Below are 24,495 nucleotides of genomic sequence, written 5' to 3' on the forward strand. Positions count from 1 at the left end.
TAGAGCACCACAAAGCCCTCCCCTCGCCGGCCAGAGAAAAACATAGCACTGGAGTGCTCTGCTCGCGGGCGAGGGGTATATATAGGCACCTCATTGGTCCCAGTTCGTGGCATGAACCGGGACTAAAGGGCAGCATCTGGTCCCGGCTCAAGCCACCAACCGGGACCAATGGTGGTGGGCCAGGAGCGAGGCCCATTGGTCCCGGTTCGTCCCACCAACCGGGACCAAAGGGGCCAGACGAACCGGGACCAATGCCCCCACGAGGCCCGGCAGGCCCCTGGCCTCACGAACCGGGACCATTGCCCCCATTGGTCCCGGTTCTGGACTGAACCGGGACTAATGGGCTGACCCGGACTGAACCAAAGCCCTCTTTTCTACTAGTGACTACAGATTCTTCTCCGACCCGCATGTGTCCTGGACCTGCCAAAGCCACCTAAGACGGATCAGATGGTTCCTTATTGTGTTGTTTGCTTGGCATACTCCTTACAATTGAGATTCTTGAATCCTCATGACAAACGAGACGGTGAGCAGTAGTGAACTAGTAAAACAGTAAAGATCCGATAAACCAAACATGTTGAAATGTGAAGTGACAGTCTAGTAGAAGAGTAAGCATAATATGAAACTGAGGCATCTCAGAGAACAATAAAATTGTACACCCTCCAATCCATATTAATTTTCTTAGAATTTTCTAGATATGGATGTATCTAGACATTTTTTAGTGTTACATACATCCATATCTAGACAAATAGGACGAGTAATATGGATCGGAGGGAGTACTAAATTTTATTGCAACAATAGCATGGCATAATAACAAGGTTTCATAAAACAGAGATGTTGTGATTTTGCCAAAATGGCCAGAGACAAGACCGCAACAGCCTTGATTGTACTCCCTCCGTCCCAAAATTCTTGTCTTAGATTTGTGTAAATACGGATGTATCTAGTTACATTTTAGTGTTAGATACATCCGTATCTAGAAAAATCTAAGACAAGAATTTTGGGACGGAGGGAGTATAATAAAGCAAATCAGGTACATACAATTCATACAGGAGGATACCAACTCTTGGAAGTTGGCCATGGCATACACCATCCTACCCTACCATTTCATCAACGGTACCAAATTTTGAGATGAACGAAACAACCACATTAGTGTCCTTGCAATCTGGTCTGGACCCAAAATGGGTCCAGGCTACAGAAAATGCTCGTAGTACCGGCCCCACTGTGCCACCCATGCACTCACCTATACCCGCGATAAGTAATAATTACTACGCCCTCCGTCCGGAAATACTTGTGGACGGAGGGAGTACTGTCACGACCGGTTTTTCAATAAAATATTTATTGAGAGACCAGTCCCTTTTACGGACCAGTAAAGAAGAATTCCTTCTCACTGGTAGACAATATCTTGGCCACAGAAGAAAAATATCAGGAGTACTGAATATAATACAAGGTTGAGCGGGGACTGCTCAACAATTTATTACATGCACGCCGAATAAACATAACGGCGGATAGGGTGGCATAACTACTAACTCACGATAACAACGGTGGTGGAAATATCACAGCGGAGCGGGTGATCTGACTCCTGCAAACTACAGCTCTTCGAGCGTCGGAGTGAGGCTCGAGGAGACTTATTGCGGGTGGCGGAAGCGTTTATAATACAAGTGACCAATATCCAGGATCGCACAGGACTGACTGGGACTCCTCTAGGCGTCGAACTCACTATCAAACTCTTCATCCAAGAGATCGCCTTCGTCAACATCTGGCCAAATCAACAAGCCAGGTGAGTACTATGAAGGTACTCGCAAGACAGTTCGGACATAAGATATAACAGATGTACACATGAAGCATAAGGATGGAATAACAAGTGCGTATAGAGGCAATGATGCATGGGAAAATAACAGAGAAGTCGGGCGATAGTCCTCCCGAAATCCCAAAATAAAATACTGGGTGCCAAACGAGGGTCTGAATGACTCCTCGAGAGGAAACTGCAAGAATAGTAATACCGGTGCCAAACGAGGGTCTGAATGACTCCTCGAGAGGAAACTGCAAGAATAATAATGCCGCAGTCGGGCGTCTGAGCGACACCACATAAAGGGCTTATAAAAGGAAATAAAAGATAGTGCATGCCACAGTCGGACGTCTGCGCGACATCACATAAAGGGCTTATATCAAAAGTAAATAATCAATATGCCACAGTCGGACGTCTGAGCGACATCACATAAAGGGCTTCATAACTTAACATCTTATTAGCTCAAGGATTTAAATCATATCCAGAGAATAATCAGGCATGAGATAAATAATAGGGTTAGTCCATCCACAGGAGTAACGTTCAGCTAAGTCTACTACTCATGCTCACTTACCGGAAAGAAGAACAAACCACGAGGACTTGACATAGATATGGATACACTGATCACGATACTTGACTATGGATACGATGACTCGGAAGGATTTGACTCTGCAGAGTTTGTACTTTAACCACAGCCAACGGATTTCAGTAGTCACGGGGACTAGTTCCGTCTACGGTGTTTTGGAAGAAACACATCTAACCAGTACACACCCATTCAACATTTCCGAAGCCAGGAATCACCCTCGGCAACGTTCAAGAAAAACCTTGAGACGGGGAGGCTACAACCTCGCGTAGCATGGGATCAAATTTCTATACGCGCGCTCTAAGGGGTGCCCCCCTCTCGGTCCCAACCGGAAACACCCATGCCCCCTGACCGGATGACTGGCTTTAATCCAGGGCCATGGAACCATCATCCCGGCCCCTCTGTTTGGTGTGTACACGGAAAGAGGTTACCAACTTACTAAACCGCATTCTGGCAGAAAACCAGTGGTAGCACGGGAGGGGAAAGAACGATAACGTGACTCCGTCCACGTTAACGTCGGAATTTGTCAGATGACGCAAGGCTGGTATGCTACAACAGTACCACCTTGCTGCCCTTCATGTCACCACATGATTAGGCCATCTCTCACCAGAGATCATCGCAACTTTGGAACATGCGGGTAGTTGCCTTACAAGCAACGAGGTACTCACCGACACTCATATGCCACGCACAACCTCTCACGCAAATATGCAAAACACCTATCATATCAAAGGTTCAAACATGCTTGCCTGGTTCGGAGAAGTCAGAGTCTAGCTCGGCGAAGTTCGCGGCTCCGTCACCTCCTCCGGAACCTACGACATAACGAAAACGGGCACTAACGTGAAAACCAACGCGTGCATAAAAATTTCTCCAAAATTTTCCAAATAAATACTATAAAAAACTAGACAAAAATACAAGACTGACAAAAAAAGAATCACTCAAAAATCACTTTTTATTAAAAAGTTATAAAGGTTTCTGTCCAGGGACTCATTTGTAATGAAACAGAGAAGTTCCAGGGGCTTAACTGAGAAAACAGAAAATGCTTCGGAAAGAAACGCGCCAGCTCAAAGGGAAGACGTATTTGCCCGAAGGCGCCAACAGAAAACGTTTCGAGAGAGAAGAGAATAGAGGCTGACAGGGGGGGTCCACATGTCAGGTTTAAAAAGTTCGCCGGCGCCCGAAGACTGCGGTGGTCGCCAGTGTCGAACCACGGCGAGACAGGGAGATCGGAGTGTACCAAGAGCTTCAGCGTGTCCTTCCGCGTCGGTGGGTGGTGGACTCGACCGACGGAGAGCACCACGTCGACGGCGACACTTTCTCCGGCGGACGGCGGCTCGGGTGATGGTGGAGAACTCCGGTGGGTGCTGCAAACTCCGAATTGAAGCGCGGGTCAGGAGAGGGGATGCATAGGGAAGCTACTGGCAAGAGATGGGAGGCAGAGGTGCACGCATGGGAGCGAATCGAGCTGGATCCCGTGGCGGGTCGCGGCGGCCGGAGTCCGGGAAGAAAGCTCCCTCGGGGCTCTTCCAGTGGCTTGGTGTCGTCTAGGTGGAGTGCAGAGGGGGTGTGGGTTCGAGTTGAAGCTCGGGGCCTCTATTTATAGGCGGATCGAGGGGGTGGCCGTGAACGGGGTTGCTCCGGCGAGCAATTACGACGAGGTAGCGGCTTGGCAAGGAGTTTAGGTGGCCAGGCAGCATCAGTGAGGTGTACTGGTGCCGTTCCCCCGCTAATCTCGGTTGGTCTTGGCGTAATGGCGCCGGTCCACGGTGGGGTGGCCGCACGGGCATGACGGCGGCAGAGAGCGCGCTCCGCGCCCAGCGGTTCACGACGAGAGTGGCAGCGCGTTCTGGGGAGTGGAAGACCACGCGGCGATCTCCGGTGGCTTGGGCGGCGCTGGGTGGCGCCGTCTGCGCCGCGCCTCTCTCTGGCGGCCGCAAAGCCGCCGCTGGCGTCGGTCACGGGGCGGCGCACCTCCTCCAGCACGTCGCCGACGTCCGCAAACGTCCAGGCGCTCGTGCGGTGCAGGGACAAGGGGGAGGGGACGGGGAGCAAGGCGCCAACGCGGCACTGTCGAGATCGACAACCGTTTATGAAGAAAACGACAGTAGATCACTGAACTGCATTTCTGAATCTCTGAACTTGACATTGACAATGCTCTGCAGGTGTTCGACAGAATGATTTGGCAAGGAGAAAAAATTTCCTGGAGCTGGGACTTGGTGAGGTGACCTCTCAATGCACCCAGAGGCTGCCTGATTTTTCTCAGATTTTTAGGAGAAGGATTTGAATGAATTTCACCAAATTTGACAAATCTGGTCCAAACTTGCAGCAAGTATAGTTTGAAAAATTTTGAACTGAAGACGAGTGGATCTTCATGGATATTGGTTGAGGGTTCAAAGGACTAGGAAGGGAAATTGGTTTGGGGGCAAAAATCAAAACAGAAATGGTAGCTCCTTTGTAAATCTCCAAGGGCTAGAATAGAATACAGAAATTGTTTTGATAAGATTTAAATGGAAAATAACCATATGGGGAGGTTCAACTTGCTGGATTTGATGCAAATCATGATCCAAAGATGAGGGAAGGTTTAGGAGAGTGGATTTGCACTAAGGCCATGGCAAGAGAGATTTGTTGAAAGGGGCAAGGAATCATTCCAAAAGCCATAGGGCATTTTTCAAAGAAATTTTTAAAAGGCATTTTTTTCAAGAGAAAAACATTTTGGTTTGAGTCCAAATAAAAGAGGAAAACCTCCGAGACCAAAATCAAGTCTTGGGTGAATCCAAATAAAACCCTTGCCATAAAAAAATATTTTGAAAGGGAGGGTTCCTTTGAAGAAAAATTTAAAACACCTCCCTCAAGTAAAAATGAAAATTTTGAAAAGGCCAAATAAAATTTTGGGTGTCACAAGTACTAATTAGTGATGTCTCACAAATCCAAGCAGAAAACAACAGACTTCAACAAACTAGCCACTACTCCACATTTTCACTTAGTAGATCACATTTCTTTGAGCCAATCATATAATTTGTAGCTGAAACTAAGTAAACAAGGAAAACCAGGAACCCGGGGCAAAGAGAAGTAAACTAAGTAAACTCAATGTACAGAGAAGACAACGGTGACCCTCCGAACACCAGCCAGCTAGCTAGGCATCCTACTATAGTGTTGGCTCATTACAGATTGAATGTTCATCATGGCAATTCTTGGATCTGGTCCAAATCATAGATCTATAATATGACTATCACAAGATTTTCTAAACAGCCAACATAAAGCAAATCGTTATGATGCATTCTGGCAAGCCGAACAAATATGTGCAGTTTGCATTTCTACTCTTAAGTTATGACACAAAATGAAGTCGGGCAAATATGTGCATTCTGCATTTTAAGAAGCATTTGACAATCATGAATTCATCTTGTTGGAAAGTTTCATAGCAGAAACTACAAAGGTCTGACATCTTTCATCGGAGCAGAAAGGAATCCTTCACAATCATGTATAGGTGTAGTGCAACACAGTAACCACAGAATCTTGCACATCACATATCGTGACATATTTCATCAACAATAAAGATGATCACAATAACATGAATTTTTTTCTGAAAGTATATCCACCTAGATTTCCAGAAATTTATGATATATGCAGATTCACCATGTGCAATCCTTTCGCAATTAAGTGCATTTCGGTTTGGTCAAGTCACAACACCAAAACCATGGAATCTACTAGAACCATACTAGAAAAGAGATTACCAAAGCTAACTAAATAAGGAGAGAATACAAGCGTCATGGTCATGACAAGGCCAGTTGGGGTGTAAGATTTTATGAAAATTTACAAAGACAATCAACATATTTGAAAACTATTTTCGTCCATCTAGGAAAACTAAAAGATTAATACTCATAATTGTTGGGTAAGGCTAGCCATAGTGAGGGTAACTAAGGTAGTAACTTAACACATCCCAAGATAATTTTGCTTATGCGGCATGTATTTAATGAGGAAAGAGGTGTTTGTGGTAGCATAATATGTTATTGTAACATAACATTTCTCGAGGCAAAATGAGTTTATGAGCTAATAAATGAAGCCATCTATGATACTACTACTATGTTACTTTGCACTATGAAAGTAGTAACTTAGACTAGTATCATATGCATGATACTAGTATAAGTTACTCCCCACTATGACCAGCCTAATTAATTAGGATTTGTTGAAACCCGTTAATCACTTCATTGCTTCTCCGGAAAAAAGGTCATGCAAGTAGGGCTGGACCAAAAGCTCGTAGCTCGCGAGCTTAATGAGCACTCGATAGTTAGTTCGTTAAGCTCGTGGCTAGCTTTTTAATGAACAAAGCCAATCATCGATTTCAGCTTGTTATGCTTAACAAGCTTAACGAACGAGCTAACAAGTTTCATGATTAGCTCGTTAAGCTCGTTAGTAACAACACAACACATATTTTAATCTTACATGACAAAGATTTCATAGCACCTGAGCCCATCTATTCAATCTAATCTATATAGGAGGCAACAAACTAGTGCATTTCCCTTTGCAGTCATCATCTTACTTCTTAAAAATCACATCTACACACTCATCATGTAGGCCGTAACACATCAGAACGCGAGCGCTCGTGAGCTTAACGAGATTCAAACGAACTGGGCCGAGCAGGGTTTTCTGCTCGTTAATCTTAACGTGCTTAATGAGTCAAGCCTTAACGAGCACGAGCTTAACGAGCGCGAGCTTAACAAGCTGAGCAGCTCGTTAATCCACTCCTACATGCAACGCACATGTCCTCACCCATGCCCACTGGTGTCGCCTTTCACCCTCCCTGCCCACTTGACACAGTAGCATTTCTCTCGTACCCTTGGCTAGCTAATTGCTCGTCACTCCGGCTATCCTACCTCTGCCTCACGCGCGACATACAAAAAGATAACGTCTAGCACCGGTAGTTTAGCGAGCAAGTAGACCAACAAGCCGGCCTGTTGATGGGAACGGATGAAATGGGAGGGGAACGAAATTAGCTCGAATAAAGTAGGAGAAAATAGGTGCAGCGGACGACTTATTGTCTCCATATAAAAGCTGAAAAAGGCTTCGTTCGATCGGTTCCGATCCTACAGATGTCTTATTCTTCACTAGACAGCACTACATGGACTGAGTCATTCAGCGATATTTTTCCTCCGGTTTTACTTAGCGAATTTTGGTACGTTTTACGCTACCTTTTAAGTGTTTCGATTATTTTTCTTCTGGTTTTCGACCGATTTTATTATTCATTTAAAAATTGATTTTAATATATAATTCATAAATATTTTATAATATTTGAATATTTTAAAATTCAAAAAAAAATTATTAACTTTTAATTTTTGGATTTCTTAATTTCTAAAAAATCAGTAAAATTCATGAATAAGTTTTAATATTTTCTGAACATTTTAATTACTCATGAATATTTTACAATTTAGGAAAAAATACAATAATGCGTTTTCATATATGTCAAAATGGTTGATAGCCAGAATTCTTTAGCCGCCTTTTTGCAACTGGTTTTTCAGCCTGCAAATGTTTTCATTGAGCACTTTAGAAACAACAAAGAAGATAAAAGGTTCGAGGCTATTGAGCTGGCCCATATAATAACTCTTGGGTGTTTTGGGGGCTGAGAGACCTCCTAGACGAGCCCCTTTATTCCCCCAACCATGCGGGGGACAGTACACCAATGCGCAAACCACACCACCCCACTTACCAACCACGCCCCCACCCCCACCCCCCCCCCCCCCCACCTCCGCCCCCGTGCTCTTTGCGTCGGCCGATGTGCTTGGTGGGAATCATTTTTTCATTATTTTTTCTTTATCTTTCCTTTTTAATCTTTATTAAAAATGTTTAGGATTTAAGAAATAAATTTCAAAAAATTGGGAATATGAAAAATGTTCCCAAACTCTAACATATTTACAATTTCAAAAAAAATGTGGAAAATGTTTTGAATTTAAATAATGTTCATGAATTTTAAAAACATTCCTGCATTTCAAACACTGCTCATGCATTTAAAAATGTTTTTACATTTCAAAAGATGTTCATGAAATATGTTCTCACATTTTTAAAAATATTCAAGAATTTGTAAAATGTTCCTGAATTAAATGCTCGCAAATTTGGAATCAAGTCTCGAATTTCAAAAAATATTCACGAGTTTGAAAAGTTTAACTGAATTAAAAAATAAGAATTTCAAAATTGTCCCCATATTTCCAAAATGTATAGAAATTGAAAATTATTCCCATATTTTAAAAAAAGTTCATAAATTTGTAAAATATTCTTGTATAAAAATGTATAAAAATTTAGTTTTTTCCCCTTGTTTCAGAAAGATGTTCATGAAAAGTAGTTCATATATTTAAAAATTTATGGAAATGAAAATGGAAAATTATAAAATAACAAAAATTAAAGAAAATAGAGAAAAGGGAAAAATGGTTTAGGGAAGGTTATGAACATTCCTAAAACTGTTGCAGAGAAAAATCCGGAATGGGACAGGCCTATTAAAGCTGCAGCATCCTTCGCAAGGGTATGTGTTACGTCGCTATTGCGTGACCTACGCGGTAAATAGGATCTGCCACCTCCTATTCCCGGCATAGGGCAGCACGGGGGCAGCAAACGAGCCCCCCTCCCCCGCTCGCTTTGGGCTGACATGTTGCAGGGTGGGCCGACCCTTTTTTATTTTCTTTTTCACTATTATGTTTTTCGTTTTTGCTTCTTTAAAATCGTTAAAGATTTTAACAAAAGTTTCGAAGTGCAACTTTTTAAACTTAATTTTAAAATTTTCAAATTTCATAAAATGTTGAATATTTAAAAGAAATCCAATTTTGAAAAAAAATTCGCATATTTGAAAAATGTTCACGAATTTCAAAGAAATTTCATATATTTGGAAAATGTTCCTAGATGTAGTAAAAAGTATCATCAAATATGAAAATATTATTTGATTTAAAAATATGAAATTAAAAATTGTTCATAAATTTGGAAAAAAATGAATTTCATAATAATGATGAACTTGAGAAGTGATCCCGAATTCTAAGAAATGTTCATGAATTTGGAAAAAAATTCTTATTTCAAAAAAGCTTCATCAATTTCAAAATTGTTCCCATATTTCAAAACATGTGCATGAATTTATAAATATCTAGTAATTCATGGATTTTGCTTTTTTGAATATACAAGTTTTGGAGCCTCCTCTAGTTCTTCTAGTTCTAGTTTGTCCTACTTGACTAATTATAGCTATTCTAATCCTCTAAACCTCAATGTTAGAAGTCCGGTGTGGTTCTAGTCTCCTCCCTCCAATTCTCCCGGGACGATTATCTCTAGACGGCGAAGCGCTACCGGATCATGAAGGCTACACGCTTGCAACCAGGTAGAGAGGCTGTGCTTTTGGTCTTCGGTTCAGGGGACTGTTCATGGGTGGTTCGCGGGATCGTTCATCGATGGTTCGAAGGACTCCAACTACGATCTACACCGACACGTTCTTCTTACACTGCAACTCGGTGACGGTAACGATCGTGATCACAACCCGTGATGCATCTTCATATTGATCTTGGGTGTGTGTAGGCGCGATTTTTTTGTTTTCTACTACGTTTCCCAACAAGTATACATACGATACACAAGCAGGATGCGTTGATGGGTCCTAACTTCCGAATTGTCTAAATGACAAAATAATCTGAGATCGTATTCATATAAATGATTCAAGATTAGATCTTGATAAACCCTCCGAAAAACTTAGTGTCTAACGAATGTGAATGGAACTATAAACTGATACGGATAAAAATGTTTTATCCATAAAGCTCGACTTGTTGCAACAATACATTCAAGGAGTTGACTACAATGAGATTGTTTTACCGTAGCGATGCTTAAACTCGGTTCGGGTTGTACTAGCAATTAAAACGTATTTAAATTGTGAGATATGACAGATGGACGCTAAAAGGATTTCCATGAGATGGAAATAAAACCAAGGACATGTATGTGATACAGTCCAAAGTATTTTGTCGGTCCAGAGGATGCTAGTAGTCTGCAAACTTCAGTGATCTAGTAATGGGCAGAAGCAAGCATAATGGAGTTCGAATCTAGATTTTGATGAAATAGTGAAAGAGTTTGATTTCATTAAAGGATAGAGAAGATTCATGTGGTTACAAGAAATTAAATGGGAGCATAATAATATTTCTAAAATTGTGTGTGCTTGACAGATTGTTTATTGGAAATAATATAAATTTCTTGACATGAATTAGGACTTCATTGAAAAATAGTTTTTCGATGAAGTGCTTGGGATAGGTAGCCTCAGTATTAGGCGTAATTATATATGGTGATAGAGTTGCCTAATAGGGCTAAGCCAGAATACATGTTGACATGATTCTAAAATGGTTTAGTAGGAGAACGCCAAGGTGTGTTTCTTGCCGAAGTCACATGGAAAGATTTTTAGCAAGGCTCGGTGTCCTAAAACACTGATGAGAAAAATACGTGATGGAGATTCCACACACTTTTGTGTTCTGATTAATCATGTATTCCATGGTATGGATATCAAAGTGTGGAAAGTGTTGATCACAGGACAGTAGTGAAAAATGTTGTTGAGTACTAAAGTAGCACTGATGACATGTTTTCTTACAAGCGGAGATTATGAAGAGATCGTTCTAAGGAGTTACATCGATGTTGTCTTCATCAGAGCTCCATGCAATTTTCAATTTAAATTAAGGGTTTTGTCTGATACACGATATGGTGGCATAGTAAGTTGAAATTGTTCCAAACATGTTACTTGGTGTAACACGATATGGCGTATTCCAAATATTCCCTTTGCCCCTCCTCTCCAAAAACCCCTCCCGCCCTCCCGTTCCCACCATGGCCACTGCCCCAAACGAAGCCGCCACTGACCGCTCTGCGGCCCCAAAGAAGAAGAAACCCAAGAAGGTGCTCATGTTGAAGGAGCTCGCCCGAGAAAGTGCGAAGAGGGTTGGCCGTAGGGCGAGAGATGCGGATAGAAAAGCAGGCTCCCAGGCCACTATCCATGCCACTGCCATGCAACACAAGGCTGACGTTGAGGGTAATGAGGCCCTCGCCACCAAGGCCACGCAGGCAACGATGTTAAAAGCCATGATCATGCTAGGGTTCAACCGACCAACGACGGTCGTTCTTCGCCGCCATGGCCACAACGAGGACCTGCTCGTCGTCCGTTCACCCGCCACAGGGGCAGTCGCCGAGCTCCACCACAAGACCACCACAAGACCGCAAATGGCCAGTCTCCATCCAATGCACGACCATGGTGCATCCCGCTTCTCCATGTCACCGAACGACAGAGTGATCACGCCGGCCACCCCCGGTCCCGCGGCCAGCATCGACCTCAACATCACGCCTGGGTCTGGCTCCGGTCAATCTTCACTAGGATGAAAAGAAGGGGCAGCGGGAGATTCCTATGGCGAACCTTCCCGGCGCCTGCAATATGTTCGATGAAATGCCCAACCCGACGCCGACGCAAGATGACTCGGCCTACTACGACGATTTCATGGAGAACATCATCTACGAGGGACACGGCCAGGCATTCCACCCCGAGGGCCATGGCCAAGGCTTTGACCCAGATGACATGAGAAAGTGAAGGCCTACATGGAACTCCAAACAAAGAAGCTCGAGATGGAGGAGGCCGTCAAAAGGAGGAAGCTCGAGATTCAGGAGGCCGTCCAGACAAAGAAGCTTGACATTAAGGCCACCAATGCCAAGACCAAAGCAAAAGATGTGGCGCTCGCCCTCATGACGAAGGAGGTGGAGATCATGACGGTGGACTAGAGTGCGATGTCCCAGAGGCTACAAACTTGGTTCGAGAAGAAGCAAAAGGCAATGCTCGATATAGAAGATTGAGCTAGGGCCAAGCAAAGTGACATCATTTTGTATGCCGGCATGAACTAGGGGCCACGAAACATGAACTATGGTTATTTTTTTGCGCTGGCAAGTGTGTCGGCCCCTAGCTAGTGTGTCAGCGTGAACTGTGGGGGTGATCGTTTTGTAGGCTGGCATGTGTGCCGACCACTGGCGCTCTGGCCGGCATGAACTTTGGCCGCGGTCTATTTCAGTTTTATTAAATTTTCCTTGAAAAAAGAGCACCCGGATGAAATGCATTTGTCGGTTGGGCAACCCGACCAGATTTGCTCCGGCGCGACCGGACAATGCCCCTTTGCCCGCCCCAAACGGGCAGAATCCGGACAAAACGTACGCCCGTTTGGGGTCGCACGTTGGAGATGGCCTTAGAGTAACTTAGCTAGTAAAATAGCGCACATCCAGACAAATTTCCTTATGTGGTTCGTAGTTAATGAGGAAAGAGATGTACGGTATGTGATAACATAATATGTCACTGTAACATAAGGCACCCCAAAACAAAATGAATCTACATCGAAATAAATGAAGCTTGCATGATATCATACACATGTAACTACCAATTATAAATGTAATAATATAGAGCAGTAACATATGGATGTTAATAGTCTAAATTACTTTTCACTATGACCAGCGGTACTACCACTCCCAAGAATTTTCCTTGTCCTCAAGGAAAAAAAATTGGTGTAGGAAGCCTGTGTGTGAAAGCAGGATGGGAACTGAACTAGCCTAACGCGGACGACGACGACGCGCACTTGTCCACTTGCATCCCTAGCCTGCGGCCGGACATGATATAGTATATCTTTCCCGTCAACCAGCGAGCCGCGTCGTCAATCTCGCTCTCCAGCCAGATCCATTCCATCCAGGACTTCAACAGTTCTTCAGTCGATCCAGGACTTTAGCAGTTCTTCGATTGATCATCAGGTTTGCCCACAGTGTATGCAACTCTTGCTTAGGCATCTTTTCCCCCAGATCTGTCTCTACTCTCCTTTCGCTTGCCAGGCAGATCGTTCAAATTTTGTGGTCGGAAGAACATCAAAGTGAGCTTGTGTGTTAATTGGTTGGTGCATGAAACTCTATACCGAGATTTTGTTGAGTCGACCGCAGGAGATCCGACATGTGGCGAATTCTTTCATGACTGTCACCTCTTTCATGTGTACTATTTATTATTGGTCGTTTGGATCTTAGATACTCCATGCCATGACCTGTGCTTGCCGACGAATTCCCCAACACATGTTTGCAGAGGTGACTCCTCAGTTACTATTTCCCTTGAAGGAAATACACAAACTACATCCGATTCTCACTTCACTCTGGTTCTTCTAAAAAGCAACTCAGGAGTCAAAAGCAAATGTCATAGAGAGGAAAGGTCATAAATGCCCCCATACCAGGTAGTGGGCCCGTAATAATCGATCCCTTGGAACTCTGAATCCCAAACCAAATACAAGTCCACACGGCGGCGCTTCTCTATTCCACGAGCGGCTTTCGCGGCTGCCGTCTGCTCACCCAGACCCAAGCATCTCTTCCTTCTCCCCCGTACCGCTTCCATATGCCATACCGGCTCCGCCAGTCGTTGGTGCGAAGGAGGAAGATGCCGGCCTGCAAGCTCGCCACGGTGGATCCCTTTGGCCTTTGCTACCAGGTCACACTTTCTTGGCGTTCTTACAAGCACTCGGCATCCCATCGCAGGGGCGAGGCATAGGTCTATTTTTTTATGCTAAAGTATGATGCAGCGTGTGTGTTTTCCGTACAAGTTATGCATGTATGCTCTCTCAACTATGTCAAATGTTTTCGGCGTTACTAGAAAGATGAAACGTTTAACCTAGTCAATCCTAGCAGGAGATATATATATATATATAAGATACCATGGTGAACAAGTTAGAACATTCAGGTGCGACGACAAGGGAGTTTACACTCGAGTTGTTGAGACAAATTACAGATAATTTTTCTGAGAAGCACGAAATTGGTCGTGGTGGCTTCGGAATAGTCTACAAGGTACATTTGACTATTGCTTTCATATTATTATTATTTTGGAACAATCTTGCTTTCATGTTGCAATTATACTAGTATGCTATAAGAACCCATGTAATTTTTTTAACAGGGAGTACTGGATGATGGGGAAGAGATTGCTATCAAAAAGCTTCACTACGTGCCGGGGCATGATGACACACAATTTAGGAATGAGTTTAATAACCTTATGACGGCCCAACATCCAAATATTACCCGGTTGATTGGCTACTGTTATTATATAGGACATCAACGCATTAAGTACAATGATGAATATGTTTTTGCCCATGTGGTAGAAAATTTTCTGTGCTTTGAATACTTGAAGAGTGGAAGCCTTGACAAGCATATTTCTGGTATGACTATGCTCTATTCAGCCCATTCAATCGTTTTGCATGTAGAGGAGGAATGATCCCTAAATTTATGTACTTCTTAGATCCCTAGATTTACGTATTGGTAATACACTGCATGTTTACCTCTGCAGATGAATCATGCAGACTCGATTGGCACACACGCTTCAAAATTATTAAGGGAGTTAGCGAGGGCTTAAATTACCTTCATAATGGATGCAAAGGTTCTATTTACCATCTTGACTTGAAACCTGGAAATATATTGCTAGACAAGAACATGGTCCCAAAAATTGGAGATTTTGGTTTGTCAAGACTTTTCCAATCAGAAAAAACCCATATCACAAGCAAATTTGTGGGAACAGTGTAAGTTGATACCTCAATTCTAAATAATCAATTTATTCTTCAAAACAAATTAAGGAAATAATTGTGTTAAATGTATACCATGCAGTGGATACATGCCACCAGAATACATCAATAGAGGCGCAATCACAACGAAGTTTGATGTATTCAGTTTGGGCGTTATAATCGTTCGGATAGTGGCAGGACATGAGGGCTATTCCAAATGTGAACAAATGTCTCCTCAAGAATTTATTGAGCATGTAAGGAAGATATTTTTTATCATGAACAATAACCCCCTTTCCACAAATATAATAATCCTGTCTTGTCTTACTTTCTATGCCACTCGTCACTGTGTTCCACCTTTGCAGGTACATGAAAACTGGAGAAAACGGCTGCAGGAAACAATGTCATCGTACACATCAGAGCAAGTTAAAACATGCATTGAAATAGCGTTAAGGTGTGTGGAGTTTGACCGAGAGAAAAGGCCTACCATAGCGGATATTGTCGATGAATTGAATAAGATTGAGGGTGCTGGAAGTTCAGCTATAGGCAAGGTATTTTATTTATATTGTCACACTGCTGACTATGCTCCCATGTATCCATGGACAATTTTTTGTTCACCTGCAACATGAGTTTCCTTTTGGTTGTGGCTTTGCTCATTCAAGATCTCAGAAGAAACTGAGCACGCCCCGGAAAAACAACTAGACATTGAAGAACAAAAAATAAAGTGTACAAAAGAGCATACCAGGTACTTATTTTTGTTTCGTAATGACAATCATGCCGTTACACATAGGACTTGTTATTTCCACTTGTCACCATAACTCATCATTTTGCTTGCATCTTAGCAGATACGCGAGAACAAACCGCATTTCCACTCTCGTGAAGTATCATGCAGCAGAGTCAATCGGTTTCGTAATTGGTGCCATGGTCTCCCTCTCTCTGACCCCCAAGCTGGTCAAGCTCCCCAGCGACGAGTACAACTTGCATGCGAACTGCAAGAAAGAGGTAGAGTACCTCTACAAAGAGTTGGTGAGCATGCAAGCTGGCCGGCGCGACCTGGCCGAGGTGCCGCGGAACCAGCTGGATGATGTCGTTAAGCTCTGGGCCGAGGAAGTAAAGGACCTCCCATATCAAGAGGAGAATACTGTTGACCTGGACGAGGTGCCGCGGGATCAGCTGAATGGTGTTCTTAAGCTCTGGGCCGAGGAAGTAAAGGATCTCTCATATCAAGAGGAGAATACCGTTGACCTGAACGAGGTGCCGCGGGACCAGCTGAGTGGTGTTGTTAAGCTCTGGGCCAAGGAAGTAAAGGACCTCTCATATCAAGAGGAGAATACCGTTGACCTGGACGAGGTGCCGCGGGACCAGCTGTATGGTGTTGTTAAGTTCTGGGCCGAGGAAGTAAAGGATCTCTCATATCAAGATGAGAATACCGTTGAGCTGGACGAGGTGCCGCGGGACTAGCTGTATGGTGTTGTTAAGTTCTGGGCCGAGGAAGTAAAGGATCTCTCATATCAAGATGAGAATACCGTTGAGCTGGACGAGGTGCCACGGGACCAGCTGAATGGTGTTGTTAAGCTCTGGGCCGAAGAAGTAAAGGACCTCTCATATCAAGAGGAGAATACCGTTGACCTGGACGAGGTGCCGCGGGACCAGCTGTATGGTGTTGTTAAGCTCTGGGTCGAGGAAGTAAAGGACCTCTCACATTAGGAGGAGAATACCGTTGACCTAGCCGAGGTGACGCAGGGCCAGCTGGATCAGGCGGAGAATACCGTTGATTCCTTTCTGGTGCGCTTACCTCGCACGTCTCTGTCACGCCTCTGACGATGGGAAGCACCTCATCAACTCCTTTTTTAGACAAAGCACCTCAACAACTACTACATCCACTACATGACTCAAGGCTGGCCCATCGTCAGCGGCCCGTGGGCCAGCACAGCTACGGAGGAGCACCCGATTCGGAGACCCACCAAGAAGGCTTGACCACCTGCGTGTGCATTGGGGCCCAGCCCATGTAACGCTTGCTTACTTAGCCGCCGCCCTGCGTAGAGGGATCCGCATCGATGAACCCTAACCTGAATCCCACTGTTCTTCCCCAAAACACTCCCCTCTCTCTCTCTCTCTCTCTCTCTCTCTCTCTCTCTCTCTCTCTCTCTCTCCGGATGCTATTCTGTATGCAATTCCTCTTCCAGGAATACAAATTGAGTAGTGGGGTGTTATAATTGGTATCTAGAGCCACCGATCTCACGTGTTTCCTGCCTTGATTTGTAATTCCAACTAGAGGTTAGTCGCTGATTCGTTCGATGACTGTAAATCCAATCCAAGGTCAATCGGTTGGAAAATCTGGCTGGCAAACTCCAGGCTCCCTAGTAAGATTGAGATCTTTGCTCGTCTGCAAGCCCCGTCCGTAATTTTACCGGCGCCACTCTATCTTTTTCATGGTCGCGGCAAGGACCCACTACTGCAGTAGCACGAGGACCCCTTTCGCCCTACCACATGTGTTCTCATCGCCGGGCGACTCACAGTGTTCCCTGGATTTTGGTCGTAATATTGTTGTCGAAGAAAAAGAGACGTAGGGGGGAGGAAAGGGAAGGTGCAGACGTGGGCCATCATGTAAAACAATCACGTCCGTTGAACCAGATGGGAGCACGGATGGGAGTATATGCAGGGAGCAGGCAAAAGCCTCGTCCCTCCGATAGATGTGAACGAGGTGGCCTTGTGCGGCCAGCTATCCTTTATTTCTTTCTTCACCTCCATAGCTAGCTTCCCTCCAAATCCATTTACCCTCCCGCACAAAGATCACTAAACCTTTCCTCGCACATGACTCCATGCGACTCCATGAATGTAGCTACACTTCTTACCGAAAGGTGTGGTTGGTCCTGGGAGTAGTCTCCCCCATTATCGTCCGCATCGACTTCACGCAAAGATTCGTGCTAGTCACTAGAGCCCCAGACGATTAGCCGCAGCGGCGTGCTTATCCACTGCGCTTGACCGAACTAACAGCGGTGGGTAGGTGGTAGGGGTAGGTTGCAGTCTCGGTGTAGGCAGCAGGGGCTAGGCAGCCAGTGTAGGAGTACAGGCCTAACAGGAGTGACAGGTTTGCCACTGTTCAACCCACCCTGTTTTATTTCGAGTTGAAAACGAGGCAACTTTCTGAGTGGAGAGAGAAAGGATAAATGTGAGAAGAGAGAGCCTCTTTTGAGGTCGTGGGAGAGGAAGAGTGTCAGGAAGGAGAGATTTCTTGTGAAAGAGAACAGAAAGAGAAAAGAACAGTTTACCATGAGAGAGAGCGACGTGAATGTTGGGAAGAAAGAGAGGAAAGGAGAAAAGTGAGGAGCAGTGCGAAAGTGCCTATCTGTGCCCGAACAGCTCTTTATCTCCATCGACATTTTTCCTCTAGATTCGCATCAACAGCTGTATAGAGCACTGTATGTGGTCGTGTATATCCAATTTTCCCGGCACACAGGCCCACCACTGTCAGCTATTAAATGTCATTGCTCCCGTTAAGCTGCCGCCCGCACAGACGAAATTGACAGCATGGCCATGGCTCGGCTCCTCACTAGTAGAAAAATGGCCATTTGTCCCGGTCATAAGGCCATTTGTCCCGGTTCGGGAATCGGGACTAAAGGGTCGGTACTAAAGCCCTACACCTTTATTCCTGGTTCTTATACCAACCGGGACAAATGTGGCTTCACGTGGCCGCTGCGGCTTGCCCTGGCAGGGGTCCTTTTGTCCCGATTGGTAGCACCAACCGGGACCAATAAGCTACCACGCGTCAGCAGTTCACGGGCCAGGGTTTTTGTTTTTTTTTTCTGAAGAGGGGGGGAGGGGGTTGGGGGTTTTGTGGGCTTTTGGAGGGTTAATTTAGGTGTTTCATGTATTATGTTAGCTAGCTAATTAATAGAGAGAAGTGTCCTCTCTTATCTCCGTGTTTGGTCGACGCTACATACTATACGTATAGAGAGGACTCGACACGCTAGCTAGTAAGCAAATGAAGGAAACCATAAAGTACAGAAGATCGTCATGAACATATGCATACAGAGAAAAGTGATATCGACCTCTCCTTCTCCGAGAGATTGGTCGCACAACAAGTTTTCGTATATCTATCCGACGCTACTGGCTACATATATACAATATAATCCCCTAATTATATATGAACTCATGTTCCACATGGTATTCTCCGTCTTTATTGATTACATGGTCAAGAAAGAATCCTGCCAATTCCTCTTGAATTGCTCGCATGCGATCTTGTGCTAGGAGTTCATCCCGCATCTGAAACATCTAATTTGAACAAGGGGGTCAATACATATATATGAATGAATGAAACTCAACACAAATGATGGTAATAAAATAAAATTATGAATATTATTGCTTACGCACTTCATATTATTTTTTAGAGTAGCCCCGCTCACACGTCGTGTGGCGGATGGACTCGCAAACATAGTATCCACAGTAATTATTTCCGGGTTCCTGCCACAACCACTTTACAAAAAATAAAGGTCAATCAAACTGATAAGCAAGCATGCTAAATGATATTGATGAAACTAGCGCTTGAATCACTAGGAGATGCGCGGAACTACCTAGTAGTACTTACTTTCGGGTGTGTAAATCGCAGCTTCCCCGGCAGTCCCGGAGCTTGTGCAGTGAATTTTTTCCAAACCCTGCCAAACAAAGAAAACAATTACTTGATATCAGGAAATGAACAAAGTTGACGATATGATGCGATAATGATCGATTTAACTTACTTCTCGAGCATTTCAGTCATGTCCGCATACTCCTGGGGATCTTTTCGTCTCGAGTCTAAGACGGTTACTAGTCCCTGCTCAAGCTTAATCTCTAGGAGAATATAGTGGAAGCTGCGCACGCACGCATAACTCATCAATTACATTACTCTAACCTCGACTAATAAGGAAAACCGAATATGCACAAGACAGTAACACTCACTTGAAGTTGTAAGGAAAGAGTATTATATCTTTGTTTTGATTTATTACCAATGATCATAGCAAGTTGGCCTCGGTTTCTTTGGCATGAATTTTAGCAGTAAATTCATCTATGAGATTTGTGTTAATGAACCCAATATCACCGATTTGTCTTTTCTTGCATTCGGCAATCTTCAATCTGCATAATATAGTGAGGATAATTATATATACATGCAATGAAAGAGCTGAGCTATATATAGAGACTTAATGACAGAAGTAGTACTTACAGACAGTAGCAAGTGACCGTTAATTTATCGAGGGCCTTTTGATTGAAAAACTGAAAGAACTCCTCAAATGGAACAGACAACAGATCAATTCCAACGAGGTCATGCTCCTCTTTAACTCTCAGCGTCAAAGTATCCTTCCCCCCAGACTCTCTGCAGGTTTTCATGTACCAATCATGGAATCTTGGCATCATCGTTGTTAGAGGAGGATGACCAGGTTTGACGAGAGGCTTCCCGTACTGGTATCTGAATTCCTCCACCTCCATTATATCAAAATGTGCATCATCGTCGTGCATGTAATCTGCAGGGTTGGTACCGGGCAAGATCCCCGGATGACTAGTGATGATATCGCTAGACACCTTGAGCGGGGGGCACGATTGGTTCGCTTGTTCACCAAGCTGGGGAATTGTTTTCCCACTTCTTCGTTCTGCTAACCTTCGATCAGTACAAGTACTTCCCGACCGGGACGCTTCCATATATGTCCTTACAATAATGCGGTCATAGTTGGTTTGCGGCGGAGACGGTGGTGGTTGCTTCAGGGCATCCAAACTGCGCTTCGCTTTCACCGGATCTATCTTCTCCTCCGGAGGTGGAGGTTTCTTTGCAAAAAAGTCCTTCACTTTGGCTTCAGAGATCTTTGCGTTTTCCTCGTCGGTCCTCTCGTATGGTAACTTCTCTAAAGGCTTGAGAGATGGACCGAATCTGTATTGCCTCCTGCCTCTGGCTGTACTGCTAGACGCCGGAGCAGCCGGAGCGGCTGCGGCTGTCTTCTTTCGTTGCTTACGAGGCGGAGAAGGAGGCGGAGTGCTACGACGCGCCGGAGCAGCCGAAGCGGTGGCGGCTCTCTTTCCACCTTGCTGACGAGGCGGAGGAGGAGGCGGGCTGCTCGGACGCGCCGGCGCAGGCGGAGAAGGAGGTGGAGTGCCGCCACACGCCTAAGCAGCTGGAGAAGGAGGCGGAGGAGGACGCGGAGTGCCCTGACTCGCCGGAGGAGGAGGAGGAGGAGGCGGAGTGCAGCCACGCGCCTGAGCAGCCGGAGAAGGAGGCGGAGGAGGAGGCGGAGTGCCCTGACTCGCCGGAGGAGGAGGAGGAGGAGGAGGAGGAGGCATCCAGTTAGGAAGGTTGATTAACTCCTTCCGCCATAGGCATGGAGTCTTCAGAGCAGAACCCAGCCGAGTCTCCCCTTCATCGGTAGGGTGGTCAAGCTCGAGGTCCTCAAATCCCTCCGTTATTTCGTCCATCGTCACCCTAGCATATTGATAACCCACAAGTATAGGGGATCAATTAGCCTCTTTCGATAGGTAAGAGTGTCGAACCCAACGAGGAGCTAAAGGTAGAACAAATATTCCCTCAAGTTCTATCGACCACCGATACAACTCTACGCACGCTTAACGTTCGCTTTACCTAGAACAAGTATGAAACTAGAAATACTTTGTAGGTGTTGTTGGATAGATTTGCAAGATAATAAAGAGCGTGTAAATAAAAAGTAGGGGATGTTTAGATGAAGACACAACTAAGTTAGTTTTAGTAGAGAGTTTTTTGTCACGAGAAAATTATTTGTCCCTAGGCAATCGATAACTAAACCGGTAATCATTATTGCAATTTTATTTGAGGGAGAGGCATAAGCTAACATACTTTCTCTTCTTGGATCATATGCACTTATGATTGGAACCCTAGCAAGTATCTGCAACTACTAAAGATCATTAAGGTAAAACCCAACCATAGCATTAAAGCATCAAGTCCTATTTATCCCATACGCAACAACCCCCTTACTCGGGTTTATGCTTCTGTCACTCAAGCAACCCACTACAAGCGAATATTGAACGTATTGCAACACCCTACAGCGGGAATCCCTCACGCTTGCGCGACACGGAGAGCACCATAGGACATCACCAATAATAAAATATGCAACTCAAACCAATCACGATCATCAATTAACCCATAGGACAAAACGGATCTACTCAAACATCATAGGATAGCCATACATCATGGGGAAATAATATATAGCATTGAGCACCATGTTTAAGTAGAGATTACAGCGGGTAAAAGAGGGGTTACACCGCTGCATAGAGGGGGAAGAGTTGGTGATGAGGGCGGTGAAGTTGTTGGTGTAGATTGCGGTGATGATGATGGCCCAGGCAACGTTCCGGCGCCACCGGGAGAGAGGGGGAGAGAGCCCCCTCCTTGACCTTCTCCCTAGATGGGAGAAGGGTTTCCTCTCTGGTCCTTGGTCTCCATGGCATGGGAGGGGCGAGAGCCCCTCCGAGATTGGATCTGTCTCTTTGTCTCTCTCGTTTTCTACGCTCCCTGATCTGGCCTTTGACCGTTTCTTATACTCCCGGAGATCCGTAACTCCGACTGGATTGAAATTTGAACACGATTTTTATCCGGATATTAGCTTTCCTGCGACGAAAGAAGGGCAACAACCGCCTTACGGGGTGTCCACGAGGGTCAGGGGCGCGCCCCTGCCTCGTGGCCCCCTCGGGCATCATCTCGCGTTGATTCCACCTCCCAAAATTCACATATATTCCAAAAAAATCTCCGTCAGTTTTTATCTCGTTTGGACTCCGTTTGATATGGATTTTCTGTGAAACAAAAAACATGCAACAAACAGGAACTGGCACTGGGCACTGGATTAATATGTTAGTCCCAAAAATAGTATAAAAAGTTGCCAAAAGTATATGAAAGTTGTATAATATTGGCATGGAACAATCAAAAATTATAGATACGACGGAGGCGTATCAGTATCCCCAAGCTTAATTGCTGCTCGTTCTCGAGTAGGTAAATGATAAAAAAGATAATTTTTGATGTGGAATGCTACCTAGCATAATCTTGATCACATAATCTAATCATGGCATGAATATTAAGACACGAGTGATTCAAACCAATAGTCTATCATTTGACATTAAGACAATAATACTTCAAGCATACTAATAAAGCAATCATGTCTTTTCGAAACAACATGGCCAAAGAAAGTTATCCCTACAAAATCATATAGTCTGGCTATGCTCCATCTTCACCACACAAAATATTCAAATCATGCACAACCCCGATGACAAGCCAAGCAATTGTTTCATACTTTTAATGTTATCAAACCTTTTCAACTTTCACGCACTACATGAGCGTGAGCCATTGACTTAGCACTATAGGTGGAATATAATATGATGGTGGAGGTTGTGTGGAGAAGACAAAAAGGAGAAAGTCTCACATCGACGCGGCTAATCAACGGGCTATGGAGATGCCCATCAAAATTGATGTCAATGTGAGAAGTAGGGATTGCCATGCAACGGATGCACTAAGAGCTATAAGTGTATGAAAGCTCGAACTAGAAACTAAGTGGGTGTGCATCCAACTTGCTTGCTCATGAAGACCTCGGGCATTTGAGGAAGCCCATCATCGGAATATACAAGCCAAGTTCTATAATGAAAATTCCCACTAGTATATAAAAGTGATAACTCAAGAGACTCTCTATATGAAGAACATGGTGCTACTTTGAAGCACAAGTGTGGTAAAAGGATAGTAACATTGCCCCCCTCTTTTTTGCGGGCTTCTTTGGCCCCCCTTTTTTATTTAGGCTTCTTTGGCCTCTCTTTTTTCATGGGGCAATGCTCTAATAATGATGATCATCACACTTCTATTTACTTACAACTCAATATTACAACTCGATACTAGAACTAAGATATGACTCTATATGAATGCCTCCGGCGGTGTACCGGGATGTGCAATGATCTAGCGTAGCAATGACATCAAAAAACGGACAAGCCATGAAAACATCATGCTAGCTATCTTACGATCATGCAAAGCAATATGACAATAAATGCTCAAGTCATGTATATGATGATGATGGAAGTTGCATGGCAATATATCTCAGAATGGCTATGGAAATGCCATGATAGGTAGGCATGGTGGCTGTTTTGAGAAAGATATAAGGAGGCTTATGTGTGACAGAGCATATCATATCACGGGGTTTGGATGCACCGGCGAAGTTTGCACCAACTCTCGAGGTGAGAGAGGGCAATGCACGGTACCGAAGAAGCTAGCAATGATGGAAGGGTGAGAGTGCGTATAATCCATGGACTCAACATTAGTCATACAGAACTCACATACTTATTACAAAAATCTATTAGTCATTGAAGCAAAGTACTACGCGCATGCTCCTAGGGGGATAGATTGGTAGGAAAAGACCATCGCTCGTCCCCGACCTCCACTCATAAGGAAGACAATCAATAAATACCTCATGCTCCAACTTCGTTACATAACGGTTCACCATACGTGCATGCTACGGGAATCACAAACTTCAACACAAGTATTTCTACAATCCACAACTACCCACTAGCACGACTCTAATATCACCATCTTTATATCGCAAAACTATTGCAAGGAATCAAACATATCATATTCAGTG

At 44.4% G+C, this 24,495-nt stretch overlaps 1 protein-coding gene across 2 annotated transcripts; it reads left to right on the top strand.

The window, feature by feature from the left end:
- Positions 1-12,959: 12,959 nt before the first annotated feature.
- LOC109747646 (cysteine-rich receptor-like protein kinase 41) lies at positions 12,960-17,182 on the top strand. Of its 2 annotated transcripts, XM_073505356.1 has the most exons (8): positions 12,960-13,124; positions 14,037-14,192; positions 14,299-14,557; positions 14,686-14,914; positions 15,000-15,150; positions 15,259-15,444; positions 15,556-15,638; positions 15,736-17,182. In XM_073505356.1, the coding sequence occupies exons 2-8, from the start codon at positions 14,064-14,066 to the stop codon at positions 16,352-16,354; spliced, it is 1,656 nt and encodes a 551-aa protein (XP_073361457.1). In that variant the 5' UTR covers positions 12,960-13,124; positions 14,037-14,063; the 3' UTR covers positions 16,355-17,182. The 2 variants fall into 2 exon arrangements, with proteins under 2 accessions (XP_073361457.1, XP_045086959.1); XM_045231024.2 differs by having other exon boundaries at positions 12,961-14,192; positions 15,739-17,182.
- The last annotated feature ends 7,313 nt before the right edge of the window (positions 17,183-24,495 follow it).

The sequence above is a fragment of the Aegilops tauschii genome, chromosome 7 (genome assembly GCF_002575655.3).
Source record: "Aegilops tauschii subsp. strangulata cultivar AL8/78 chromosome 7, Aet v6.0, whole genome shotgun sequence".
NCBI classification, from domain to species: Eukaryota; Viridiplantae; Streptophyta; class Magnoliopsida; order Poales; family Poaceae; genus Aegilops; species Aegilops tauschii.

What these genes read in the sequence shown, in the direction of transcription:
- LOC109747646 (XM_073505356.1), top strand. Translation starts at nt 14,064, where the DNA reads ATGGTGAACAAGTTAGAACATTCAGGTGCGACGACAAGGGAGTTTACA. An exon ending in GCTTCGGAATAGTCTACAAG is followed by an intron (nt 14,193 to 14,298) that starts GTACATTTGACT and finishes TTTTTTTAACAG; the next exon opens with GGAGTACTGGATGATGGGGA. An exon ending in TGTACAAAAGAGCATACCAG is followed by an intron (nt 15,639 to 15,735) that starts GTACTTATTTTT and finishes CTTGCATCTTAG; the next exon opens with CAGATACGCGAGAACAAACC.